The 14,056-nt window shown below is 39.2% G+C and overlaps 1 protein-coding gene across 3 annotated transcripts in view; it reads left to right on the top strand.

Annotated features, from left to right (window-relative positions):
- Positions 1-14,056, top strand: part of pdlim5a (PDZ and LIM domain 5a) — a 61,075-nt gene that overhangs the window by 28,290 nt on the left and 18,729 nt on the right. The window contains exons 4-9 of one of the 3 annotated variants that reach the window (XM_030105369.1): positions 5,612-5,651; positions 9,642-9,667; positions 10,612-10,632; positions 10,763-10,780; positions 11,114-11,286; positions 11,367-11,403. In XM_030105369.1, the coding sequence (XP_029961229.1) occupies positions 5,612-5,651; positions 9,642-9,667; positions 10,612-10,632; positions 10,763-10,780; positions 11,114-11,286; positions 11,367-11,403 (315 nt within the window). Of the gene's footprint in view, positions 1-5,611; positions 5,652-6,849; positions 7,290-9,641; positions 9,668-10,611; positions 10,633-10,762; positions 10,781-11,113; positions 11,287-11,366; positions 11,404-14,056 lie in introns of all 3 variants that reach the window. The other 2 variants (XM_030105370.1, XM_030105368.1) reach the window with 2 other exon arrangements.

Below are 14,056 nucleotides of genomic sequence, written 5' to 3'. Positions count from 1 at the left end.
TCAGCCCCCCTTTCAAACACTCCGCTCCAGCTTGAAACCAGCACTCGTACGGCAACAATCTCCTATTGATTCCGTACCGCCGGTTGCTTGCTGGCGGCCTTGTGGGGCACGGCCCTGGAAACATCGGCCAATGATGTCACTCGAGTAAGAATAGACCAGAGAGATTAAACACAAATGCGCATTTGAGAACTCTGAACAGCCGCAACGGGCGTCGGCTATTTCATGTAGGATGAATATTATCCCCCTTTTTATGATTCTGTCAGCGTCTGTTTGTTTGTTGCAATCGCTGTCACTGAGTGCGCCATGCTAAAGTAGCTAGATTTAAAATGAGTCAATACAAATACAGTCCAGATGCTTAATGAATGGTAAGAGCAACACCCACCAGTGAAATCCTGTTCAGTGCAACGCCACACAAGATGGTTCAAATATTTACATGGAGCTGACTCACTAAAAACAACAAAATCACACACAGTTTGAAGTATTTACCACACAGCAGTTGAACTGCATTCCCGTGCTTTGTTTTGTTTTTATGTTGTCTGTCAATTCAAAAGAAGAATAAACTTTTGGGGGAAACCAAGCAGAGAGCAAATAAAAGCCCAGGAACACACTGGTTTATCACCAGTGTGTTTTGAACAAATCATAAAATGAAAGAAGGGAAATTAGTTTATTTCGCATTTAATGGAAGTCAATTAAAAAGAATAATAAGTATTATTATAGTGTTAATTATATCTGTTACAGTAAATGGAAATATGATTAAGCAGCATAACTGTTACCACAACACTTGGATCTAGTGGAAAACTAGACCAAAATATCTGTCTCCTCTAATAATTCTACGGGGAAATACATATTCACAAGTGCAAAAAAAACCCCAAAACAAACATGAAAGGGAATTAAGGAAATTTATTTACAGAGAACCTGACAGTTGATGTGATTTATGAAGTTAAAAACTGAAGAGCAGGGGGGAAAACAAGCTGTAAAGTTAAACTGCACACTGAGAAGACCCTGAGCATACTGTGCATGTACAGGTCAGTAAATATTATCACTGGATGTGGAGGGATGTTATAATAAGGTCACTGTCACTCATCGCAGAACTGCTTTGACTTGATCTCCGACCCTCACACCTCTCCGTTATGAAGAGGCATTCCTGTGGTGAACTGTAAAAACCTCTTGTTCCTCTGCTGGGAATAATACAATAACAAAATCAACTTGATTTAGTTCCTGTTCTTTAATGCGGGTAGCATACAACCGCTGCAGCGTAAACACATTTCCAAAACACCCTTTTTAATTTTTTCCCAGGGAGAGCTGGCACTGACAGATACTTAGGTTTCAGGAGGATCAGCCTTTATGGTTACGCCTCTGGTCGGTTCGTTCAAGGTCACCCCAAGCCCCAGTAACACAAGCACATCTTAAAAAAAAAACTTGTGGGATATTTGTTAATAAGCCTGAAATTACATTTGGTTGCACACATCCCTTGGGGAAAGTTTGAAAGCGTCTGAGTTAAATTAGACTTTGGTATAAGTAGATTTTTTCCCTCTTAACATTTGACTGCAACAGGTTTCCATGTCAGTGTTTTCCAGTTATAGCTGCAGTGTAATTGGGGTGACGGCGTACGGGGATGACGGTGTCATGTTTGAAATACTTTCGAGACGCCCCGGTGTTTCCCTTTGAGCTCTGATTGCTGCTCGGCTCTTCCACGCCATCGTTCATACAAATAAGATCAGCGCTGTCCCTGGATAATCTTGAGGCTGAAACGCCATTCCGGGTGACCCGACTAATAAAACCAGCAGGTCCAGGAAATATATGGTCATGACATGTGCAGGCCGCCATTGTTGTTAATGTCCACCGACTTATGCAGAAGAACAATTTACTGATTTACTGATGAAGCAGTCTAATTACTTTGCAGGGCATATAAATATCAGTTTTCATAAAAACAATTCAGTCAAGTTGAAATGTATCATTCAACATGTAACGTCTCCTTTTCATTGATTGAAATGCCACGGCCTCAAATCCCACTGTTCAAACATATAACTTACATTTATCTGAAGCTACAAGCACATGCTGATCTTTCACAGGACTGTAAACCATGGTGCGTGATATGTATGTGCACTTTCTCCTAGAGGGCTGTTCTGTCTTTTAATTTTTAATGATGCTACAATATCTGAAAGAAAAAAAACATCTTCTATATTCGATTCTATTTTTATCACGAAGTGAATTTTCTCTGGAGTAAACCTTGCACAGCCCTTTAACCTTTATCTGACCTAACAACAGTTCACAAAGTTGCATTCCAAAGAAATCTATTGTACAACTCCATAGATCTTAGAATCCTCTTTTGTTTTCCTCAGCTTTGACTTTGTGGGTAATCATTCAGGGTTTTTAACCACATTCAGAGTTATTTGCTGTAGAACTCTTACATGTTGAATACCTTCCTCCAGCAACATGGTGTCACATCTCATGTTGTGTTTGTGGTGCTCGATACAATCACTCCATGAAAAAAATAAAGCCAGAACTGAAGAATGATGCCTGCAGTAACTTCAATTTAAACACTCCTGTTTGCATCAATGGTGCTTTTCTCAACTGATTGCCTGCAAAGTGGAATTTATTCACTTTATCTTAACAAATAAACCATAACAAATAAATTACTGTTGCTGATGGGTGGTAGAGACTTTTGCTTACATAGAAATCCCATTTTTTAAGCATATATACACCAATGTAACACAGTCCATGTATTATTTACCTATATCCAGTCACAGCAACCCTATACCCTCACTTACTCCAGTAAAGCCTGTTTCTTTCACTCCCAGTATTGTGTGAGCAATTATATGTTTAAATATCAAAAGTCTTCCAGAGGAACTTGCAGAAACCAAACGTCTGTTTTGTGACTAGAAAACTCTCATGTATATGTTTTTTCTTCTGTATCCATGACATTATATTACAGTATGAAGGCTTGTACTTGTTAGATCTTTTGCAGTTAAATCTTTCTAATTGAACCTTTTAGGCCATATAGATATTATGGTCTTTAGCAACAAGATCGGTTATTTTAAACCTTTGACAATGATATATTAAAACTGCATTAAAATAATTATGCTGAGAGTGTGATATAAGACTTTGTTTTAGCAGTACAGTCTCAGAGGGTCAGTTCAGCTTTTAACGGATATTTAGCGCAGACTCATTTATCTTCCTTCTCCCCGACCTGCTATACTCATTTCCAAGTTGTTGTTTTTTTGATTATTCTGGCACTCCGCTGAAGTGGTTTGGCCTGATTCACTGGTAGAAAAATATTTATGTTATATCAAACCTCTGTGCAGTTTCTCAGTTTACTGTCTATCCAAGAAAAACACATTTTCAGGGCTGCATCTTTAAAGTGTATGACATAAAAACAGAGAAAACCAACATGCATGCACCTCCTTCGTGACCCGATGCACACTTACATTTAGAGTCAGATCAACTCTTACACGCTTCAAGAAGATGATATCACAGAGTTTTGGCTTTTATTTTGGAATTATATCTCATCTTATGTTTATTTCCATAAATAGTCTTGTGGAAGTGACACCCCCGCATGTCCCGCAACCACCCAACAAGCCAGTCGGAATTTATCTTTACTTTTAATAGTTTTTGTGAAGTCCCTGCTGCACCATTGTTACTGGTTTGGTCACTATGCTGACAACACAAACACTACAGCACTGTTATATTTATGTCTACAAAGCAATATTAGCTAAACTCTGAAATCATTCTTATGTTATTTTATGACATTTTAGTTTGTTACCTTTTTAAACTCTGAGCTACCGGCTACATATTTCCAAGAGGTTGGACAGATTTGGTCAATCCTGAAGTTCATGTTCGGCACTATTTTTGTCTTCCATTTTTCAACATCCAAGCTGTGGAACCACTCGTAAGAAATATTTGTAATAAATTCAGGGTTGCCATTAGTACTCTGCTTTTGTGTTTATCTGTCCTGTTGTAATTTTAGGAGTTTGGCAAGGCTTTCCATTGCAAAAAAGATCATTATTTCAATTTGACTTCCTGGAAAAATAAAGCTAAACATTAATAAATGTATTTCATTGATAACAACTATTTTTTATATGATTGCTCTTAAACTATTCGTGCTGACTGCCTTTGGGAAGTGCATCAATTACAGCTGAATGCGCCAAACTGGTGTGTCAGAATAGGACTTTAACAGAGCGCTTCTTGCAACAAAGTTTAAATTAGTACCGTCTCATTTCATGCTGAGGGCTCACGTCAGCGCATCAAAACAAGTAGAGAACAAGAGGCGGGGAGAAAAGGTTAAGTGAGTATCCGTGTCTGTGGAGTATAGCGGGTGTCGTTTCAAATTTACCGAAGAGAAGGACATGAACCTCCCAGTGGAAGTTTCTGGAAGAGCTACTCCGAAAGGAATGCAGGGCTGCTGACATTTACATGTCTTCAGTGACTTCACAGTTGATTTAGCCTTTATTTAATGCTACCTCACTTATTTCTTCCTTTATTGTGCTCAATCAGGATGTGAGGCCCTGAGCATCGCTGTGACGTGTGTGTTTGTTGTTGGTTGTAAATAAATCCAGGTTTCTCTGGATTTTTTTTTAGTGTTTTGTTGTTGTTCTGAATATGTGGACGATCCCCTCATCTAGTTTTAAAGAGGTTCAATCAGAGGTAATATTCACACATTTCTTTGGGGAAAAAAACCTAAAAGATGTTTTTTTCTGTTAGTGTTCTTCTATTCATTCCACAAATACCTTTCAGTGGTCTCTTTCACTGACATGATGAATGGCAATAATCAATAAGCCAATATTTTACTTTTGAGAACGTCCCTGTATATACGTTGCAATACAGATCAGTCCAATACAGATTTACTACTGTGGGATACTCCACTCCAGTGATGAATTTTGAGACATCTAATTAAATTTTTGGGGAAAAAGTACTTAAATTTCATTAAAAAAAAAAAAAAAAAAAACCTATAAAACTTATCTCAACAGCCTTTTTCCCTCTGTGAATGCAGTGCGCTCCTGTATTCAACAGATGGAAAATGATCTGACTGAAATTACGAGGCCAACGTGCGAAGCCAGCAGCCCTTCTGAGTGGATTTAAGAGTGCGGGGCGTCCCAGCCATGTTCCTCACATGACCTTTGGGAGAAATCGAGCTTCCAGGAAGTATAAACAATATCAAACATCAAGAGTATCGGATTGGTTCAAGCTTTTACAGACAGAAAAATAGCAGACTTCCCAAAGCACACATACTTGCAGACGACAGTTTTCAGCAAAAACAACTTCATTTTCTCTGTCTGGCATCACAGACACTAGTGAGGCTGGTTTGGATTTCGTCATAACCTCCACCTTGGTTTCCACGCCGAGAGCTCAGGTTCAGTCGTATTTCACAGCAGCCACAGTTTCTCCAAACCTCAGCGAGACTTGCGAGTGTGACAATCAGGTTGTAGCAGTTTGAATAGCGCCGTAAATATCAGCGAACACTTTGGAAGAACTTTTTAGGGTTTTACCCGCTTGGTGTCGGATAACTTCACCATTTATCAGAAGAAAAGCTGAAATAAAAAGAGAGAAAAGTCACATTATCAGAACTCATGGATTTTGTTTTTTCTTTCCCTTCCTTTTCTTTTTTTTTCAGGGCTCCCAGTGTCCCCAAACCACCTCCCGTGGCACCAAAGGTACCGTAAAATGATCCACGATTAAGTATGAAGAGCGGTTCAGTGAATGTTGTGTTTATTTGAGGCAAGGCATGCAAGGTGAAACCTCTGGTTCTGGCTCAATCATATCATATTTTCATCTTTATCCGTACTTCTAGTTGTGAAAATCATGGTCATGATTTTTAATTATTCTTTAAAAAAACAATGATTTAATATATTTTGCTGATTCATACTTTTTCTAAGGCTTTTCATAAAAACACCATCATCCTGAAGTCTTCAGTCAATCACAGCATCAGCTGATGTCAATGTGCTCACCTTATTGTGATTAAGCAGCATTTTGTATTTATTTGGGGTTTTTTTTCAAGAATAGCATGAATATTTACATAATGTAATTTATTATACTATTTTTTAAATTGCATGTTTCATGTCAGTCCCACTTTGTGTGAAAGAAATGAATCACAAAAACCTGAATTACTGTAATTATTGTATAATTTTGTTCTTTTACTGAAACTTAAATGCAAATTACACCATGAATACTGTAAAAAAAAAATAGCTATATTTTTGCTTTAAAATCTTTGAAAACGGCACTTTAGATGCAAATAAATTGAAATAAAATAGTAACCTATTGATTTCTGTAGTAATATATTCAACAGACAAAATTTGTTTATTACGTCTATCTGTTTTCATCTGTGATTTGGTTTGTAGATATGAAAAATGTCATTTGAATTATTGTTCTCAGAATGAACAAAAATACAGTACTTGTCTTGAATATTATTTTTTAACATTTAAACTGTAATTGAACACAACTGAAACACTGTTGCAGTGTCTGGACTTGAGCACAGGTTTTTCAGTCTCTTACCTTTGGGAGTTACACTCATGACCTTTTTATAAACCCAGTGCACCTGGGATGCCTTGTTCTCATAGTTGATTCAACCCTTCTGAAGCAATGCCACCCTGTGTTGGTTTTGTTGCATGACACATTTGTCTTGATTTGTTTTTGCTGCATTCATGTTTTGTTGTGAAATACTGTCAAGTATACTGATGTCTCCCAGAAAACTCAATTACATGTTTAATATTTTAATCTTCGATGTAACTTGAATGATCTGTACTGGAGAAACGTGAAAATTTTAACCTGGGAGTCGTCGGTATCGTTTGTGCTTTGGTATGATTTGTTTTTGTTGTTTTGTTTTCGTGTACTCGCATGCTCTCGTGCCGGTAGGGGGACAGATCTGACATCGTAAAGCCAGTAGCCATCACCCACCCCCCTCCACCCCCCCATCACCACCCTCACCCCTCCAGCCACTCCGCTGACCCGTACAACAAAGCCCCCAGACGCTACGGCGGCGGCGGCGGCGGCGGCTCTCCACAGTCCCCTCCCGCCACTTTCATCCCCTCCCCATCCTCTGCCTTCACGCCCGCCTCCTCCCACTCCAGCTCCCCTCCGTCTCCTCCCACACCACTCCCCCCTCTCTCTTCACCTCCCGTCTCTTACCCATCCTCTGCGTCCTCCTCCCCCCCCGTGCTGGTCCCCCCCCAGCCATCGGTGTATAACACACCCATCAACCTCTACTCCACTGAGAATGCGTGTGAGGTGGCCATGGGGCAGAGGCGGGGCCTGCTGGAGAGTCAGGGTGGAGCCCTGCCGCTGCAGTTTAATGGGTGAGTGGGCGCCTGCTAACCCGTCTCATGAATCTGTCAGTTCCTGGCCCTTTGCCCTTTCACCTCCCTAAATATCCAACTCTGAAAATTAAAACTATTAATGAAAAATTCAGCCTGCACCACATTTTGTAGTCTGGTTTCTGTCATCTGCATAAACTGGACTGCACTGACTCCACTGAGCAGGCTTAACACAGCCTCAAAGTGTGTGCCACGACTGGCTAGCATTAAAAACTATTAGATGAAGCTGGAGAGTCCGCCTTATCAATAGTTCAACTAGGTGAAGAATTTAGTTGTGAATCACTTTTGCAGAAGTGTGAAGAATAACGGCCAACATCGTCCCATATTTTGCTTTTTGTGTTAGTCTGATTTTTGACACTTTCTTTGATTTTTTTTCCAGCAGAAAAATGAATGAGAAAAAAAAAAAAAACTATACAGCATGTTCAATAAATCAGCACACAGCTATGATGAAGACCAGCTGGAAAACATATCATCCAAGGCTTTTTTTTATACACATAACCTCACAGTCATATTGTTTGTTTTGCTTTTCCTCCAACAATCTTTTTTTTAAGTTATCATTCAAACAAAACATATTATGTAATTTTTTTCTGTAGTTGACACATTTTGAACCGTTGCCCGTCTGATCAGATTTAGTGGCTCAGACATATCCGCGTCTCGTCTTTTCCAAATATGAGGAACCCATTAAGATCTCCAGCCCACTGGACGTGTGTAGGAGCGGCTTCTCCTTTCCACATCGTAGCTTTCAGACATCTGGGAGTTCAGACGATATCTGTGGAGTATTGTGCAGGAGAAGGAACGTCCTCTGCTACTCCCTGTTATGAAGTTGTCATTAAAGGATTAACCTGAAGAACAAATCTGAAATAGAAGCCTGAAAGTGATGAAGTTCTGCAGCAGGATGCACGTCCCAGATTTATTGAAGAGGGGCCTATCTGCTCCAGATAGGATTTGTTTTTACTTTTTGGATATCGATGTACTTATTTTACTTTATGATTAATTATTTTAAAAAAAATCTCTCTGTGTTCTGTATCAAAATATTGTGCACTGTATTTAATGCAAGGAACAATCATTTTTACAATAATCTTTAGTTGTCAGAGTTTTCAAAAGCCACAAAATGCTTCACAGAATAAAAAAAGATTTATTCTATTAGGGCTACAGAAGAAATGCAGTAAAATTAAAGGTCAGAATACAATAAGCAAAAAAAAAAAAAGAAAGAAAATACTTGAGTAGAGACTGAAATAATTTCATTCTTTCCGTTTAAAGAAAATGAAAGACTCATGCGTTTGCCACAGACTGACTTTTCATCTTTGGTCCTCAACCTGGACAAACGCCACGACTGTATTTAATATGGTCATATTTTCACTTATTTTTCCTTTTTCTTTCTCTACTCATTATTAACCCCCCCCCCCTTTCATCCGTCACCATTCAGCTGTGTGGTCATTTCTTTGTCGTCCTCTGACCCCAACCCCCCCCTTCTCTGTCTCGACCCCCTCTCTCCTCCAGAGAGACATCGTGACGATAACTATGCTATGATGTTATGACTAAGCTGTGTATATATAGTCTGCAATGGTAACTGGAGCTCTATGGCATTCTCCTCTCTTCAGTCAGTCACTGAAGGTTTCAGATTTGAATCCGCGTAGATTTACACATACACCGTGTCTCTTGACGGACTAACACACATCCATCAGACCGTTTTATGACATTTGGCTTTTTTTTGTTTTCAAAAACTACTTTAAAATCGAGGAAACTTGCGTCACTTTTATCGTACTCAAGAAAGCAAGCACAGTGAATCCTCTCCTGACCCATAATTTCTCTCTTTATTTCGCTTTTGTCCCCGTCGCTGTGCACTTTTTGAAAATGCTCAGCGGTTTCTCTTTCTGTGAACCTCAGCAGACACCACTGATCTGCACGATATAATCTTACACCATGCAGTCATGCACACACAGTTAGCCTGTGCTTCACTCGGGTACACAGCCTTCCTTAAGTATCAGATACAATATTCAGTAACAACATAAACAACTTTAGCAAAGTCTGAAGTTGAGGTCTCTTTAGTATTTATTTAGTCGACAGTCCTTTCACCCTAAAACTGTTCTGAGAATTTCCTTTTCAGCTTTGCATTTTTTTTTCTTTATTTTACAGCAGTTTTTTTTGGTTTGAGTGGACAGCATGAGTCTCTCTAATTGTGTCTTTGCTCGTTTGCATGCTCCTGCGTGGTTTGTTTCAGATGGGGTTCTATATTATATCTTTCAGTGTTTTCTGACTGTACGAATTCTTTGGTGTGTGTCAGTATGCTGTGTCTCTCTCTTCCTCTCAATCCCTATTTTTTCTGCTTTGCAGACTCAATCAGGTCGTCCAGTCACAAAGTTAGTGTCTAAAGCATGTTGACTTTTATTGTGCATGCTTTTACTGACTTAGCCTGCACTTCACATAAGGCTTTCAATATTTTGTGTTTAAATCTTCTTTGGTGAGTCAAGGTGTCATTTAATTGATTTTTTTGTCAGTAGTGATCGCCTTTTGGCCACGCACAAAACCCAAATTTTAGCTGCATGTAAACGTAGTCATAGTCCCATCAGACTGTATTGACAAATGCTTGTAGTGTAAATGTGAGTGTGTGACCAGGCTCACATAGAGATGTCAGCACTGCCACACCCACATAGCTGTTTCTGTAACAAGAATGTGTTGACAGACTCTCATAAATCAGCTCATTCAGTACACTAGGTGAGTGGGAGTGTATTTATAGGTGATTTGACAGCTCTCTCTCTCTCTCTCTCTCTCTCTCTCTCTCTCGCTCTCACTCTCTCTCTCTCTCTCTCTTTGTGTGTGTGTGTGGTGAGAGAGAATTTTACAGATCAGCTTTATTCACCTTAGATTATTTGCAAACTTGGTACTGTCACTAAAGCAGATTTTACAAGTTATTGCAATAAACTACAAGTACTGAATTATAATTAATTTAAATAACAAAATAAGCTTGTTCTGTAAAAAAGAAGGAAAAAGAAAGGACTTGAAAAGTTTCACAGTGTTTTGGGCAAAACAAATCAAGATGTCAAAACTTTTCAAATCGTTGAACCTATTCGGGACACTACCTTTAAAATATGGCTCAATAGCGCCACCTGGCGGTGTATAGTTATTCAGATTGCATTTCTTTTGATCTGGTTTCATGCATTCAGTTTTTTTTTTTTTTTAATACGTGTCTTGTATTTGTGATTTAATTTGCTTACTGCGGTTTACTGTAGTTGATCCTTCTCAAGTGAATGGATTGTTTTAAATTTCTACCTCTCTTCATTTTCTTTCTTTCAATGTGCTTTAGTGGACCTCAAAGTATTTTGAAGTAAGTGTTTTCCCAAATTTACTGTTTCATTGTTTCAGCTGTCATAAAAATTCAGTTTGCAGCCCCGTGTCTTCATTTCCTATAGTGATGTTTTCTTCTGTCCTGTTTGTTTCTGTCATTGATTGTCAAGAAAACCTCAGCCACCAAGGTATCCGATGGGTTTAGATGCCCCCGCCAAGTCCATTTAACCAAGTGTGATGTGTTTTTTTTTTTCCCATGAATCACTATCTAATAAGTACAAATAGCAAGTGGTGGTTTTCACAGTGTGTTGCATTATCATGAGAAGTAGCCTTGAAACATCTAACTCCTTCATCTCTAAACGGTGTTAAATGCCACTAGCTCCTAAAAATAGACAATGAACTTGCTTTTCGCCTTGATGCTCATTCTGATGGACAGAGATAAATCTTTGTATTCATATGTATGTGTCTGTGTCGGCACATATTTAAAGTTTGCTTGCTTGTCTTCCCCATCTTTCCCTCAGAGTTCCAAGGAAGCACATTGTGGATACAGACATTCATTTTTATCACGTTCCCACTCACGCTGATGCCAGCAGAAAGCGCATCATGGAAGACACGGAGGACTGGCGCCCCCGCACCGGGACCACCCAGTCCAGATCCTTCAGGATTCTGGCTCAGATCACTGGCACAGAGAACGGTGAGTTCCTGACTGAAATAAAATACACCTGCCACAACACTGAGTGCAATCCTTAACTCTTAAATCTGTTTATTTTGCAGCTCAAAAAGAGGACACTGATGCAGCCAAGAAGACAAAGTAAGTACATGGCAATAACAAAGTGCTTCTTACTGCTTATCGTGCGTTGGATGTCTCTAACATTAACACAAGATTTATGGAGGAAACTGAAAATCTCACTCTTTATATTTGTGGCACAATTCGATGCTTCCTGTCTAGACAGCAGAGGACGGATCAGGTTTGATCCATTAAGTTAAAAGCCAGACTTCTGCGTACTCCACACTACATCATTCCCCAACTTGCAAAAACTTAGTAATTAATTTTTCAAGTTTTCTCTGAGCTTAGTGAAAATGGGTTTTAAAGTCAGGTTTTTTTCTGAGTGTTGAGCCGGTTTGGCTTTCGATCCGGTCGTGCTGCATGTTGTGAAACCCGTTGTCATGCTGTGACTGACAGTCGTGCCAGCAGCCTGACTCCGGTGTGTAATGATTCATCTGGGTGGCTGTTGATTTGGGTGGTTTGTGGTGATACATGAGGTCACTGTGTGTCCGTGACCGTGCATGTGAACATCCAGACTTTCTTCCTGAATGTGCGTCTTGGTGCGTTGCTTGAATTTTAAAGTCAGCACTGACTCATTGTTTGATTGTGGATCTAATGCAGTCTTTTGATTGAGCAAGTTCAGTTTTGTTTGAGTCTGTATTCATTTTATTTTCCATTCTTATGGGAATGGAAAATACTTCATATACCCCATGCATTTGAATATTTCATCAATATTTTTGTGGCAATCTTTTCAAACATTTTTACTGCTAGATATTATTGCATCTCACAGTAGATTGCAAGCTGAATATTTTACTAAACCACTCTTTTATATCTCTTTTGCTGTCTTTCTTCTTTTGCTCTTTTATTTTTTGCCGGATGGCAGAGTGAACAAGCCTCCCACTCGAACAGTGATTGGTCCCAAGTACACCGAGCTAAGAGACTGGCACCATGGAGTGTCTGCTCGAACCCTCAATGTCCAGTAGACTCACTGTGTGTGTGTCTGTCTGTGTGTATGTGTGTTAATGTGTGCATGTGTGCGTGTATGCACTTGCTAAAGTTTAGGCTGTTTTTGAATAGGACTGTTAAAGAGGTGAAAACCTGTTTTGATGGGATTAAAGTAAGTAAGAGAAAGGATTTTGGAAAAAGTGCTCACATGTAGTATGCTATTGCGTGTGTGTGTGTGTGTGTGTGTGTGTGTGTGTGTGTGCGCACGCGCTTTGACAGGTCATCAGAGTTCAATCTGTCAAATGCATTGATGCCTGAATGATAAGTGATCACAGTGTGTGTCCACTTTCCTCCCAATTCAAACAAATCTGAGATGAACTGTTGTTTCTCTCTGCACACTTTGAGCTATGTCAGTGGTTTAATAGGAAACACTTTGTCTCTCTTCATATTAATTACCACAACAGAATTAAAGTCAATCAGCAGAAACAAACAAAAAAGACTTAGGATCTAACTCTGATGTGCGATGGAGGGTTCAGAGAATTAAAAATTTGAACAAACTAAAAAGAAGTTATCATGAAATATTCATTTCAGTGCACTCTTGCAACTATAGTGCAAACGCGGCTTTCATATGTTTAGAGTGTTGATCAGTGTTAGCAGCAGAAGTGACGGTACGTTGGCTTTGTTTCTACAGTAACAATAAAATCAAAGCTTGCTGTGAATAGAAATTCAGCATGTTTTTAATAGTTGTTTCGAGAAACGGAATATAAATACACAAACTGTTGCTCATTTTCTGGAACTCTGATAACATTCAGCAAGAAACACATCAACAAATGGTGTACAACACTGCTGGAAGCAAAAACACCAGATTGTGTTGAGATTAAGTCATTTATTCACATATAGGAAAGCATTGTACTGTATGTAGTTTTTCCTGTAGATTACTGAGGTCACTGAGAGTAGCTGTCCTGGTCAGAGTTTGCATGGTGTGTACCCAGTGCATTATTTATGTACTTCTATGTCACACAGACGGTTGTGTTATCGTATGCGGTGGAAGACACTTTTAAGGAAGTGTTCATGGCTCGTTTACATCTCCTCTATTTATTTGCCAATGAAAAATGTTGTAGCACAGTATCTTGATATCATCTGAAGAACTGGAAGTTGTCACGCATGTTTGTACAGAATACGATAGCCGTTATACTTTTAGTCACGTTGTTTGGATGAAGCAATGAAGTCTGGACGGAGCTCTTTGTGCGCTACAAGGGATATGCAAGTAAGAAGCAGGCTATTCAGGACTGACGATGAGCAGATTGTACAAATGCTACTGTGAGGCCCTTGAAATGTAAAATACGCTTCCTTTGCCTGAACTTACTGTAGAATTCTTGATTGCAGTTTCTTCTCTGTAGATTATATCTCACATTTTGAAAATATCTTCACTCTAGCAGCTAAAATGTTCTTTCCTGTGTTTTAAGTTTGAATCTATAAAAATCTATATTGCAGCTAATAAATTAAGTTTCTTCCTTGTTTCCCTTTCTCTTTTGTTTCTGGTGTCCTTTTCTTTTTCTCCTTCTATATTTGTCTCTTTACACTTCTAGAAGTCGCACAGACTGTGAAACAAATGATGCGGCGTTCAGGTACAAATTAACCCCAGATCTGTTGGCGCAGTCCCTCACTTTAAATCCACCCCTGACACCATCTGAAGCAAACTCAAGAAAAATCACATGGAAGCTTTTTATGTGTCCACACAGCTAACCGAGAT

The sequence above is a fragment of the Salarias fasciatus genome, chromosome 12 (assembly GCF_902148845.1).
Source record: "Salarias fasciatus chromosome 12, fSalaFa1.1, whole genome shotgun sequence".
Taxonomy (NCBI): domain Eukaryota; kingdom Metazoa; phylum Chordata; class Actinopteri; order Blenniiformes; family Blenniidae; genus Salarias; species Salarias fasciatus.
This window is presented reverse-complemented; position numbering and strand designations above follow the sequence as displayed.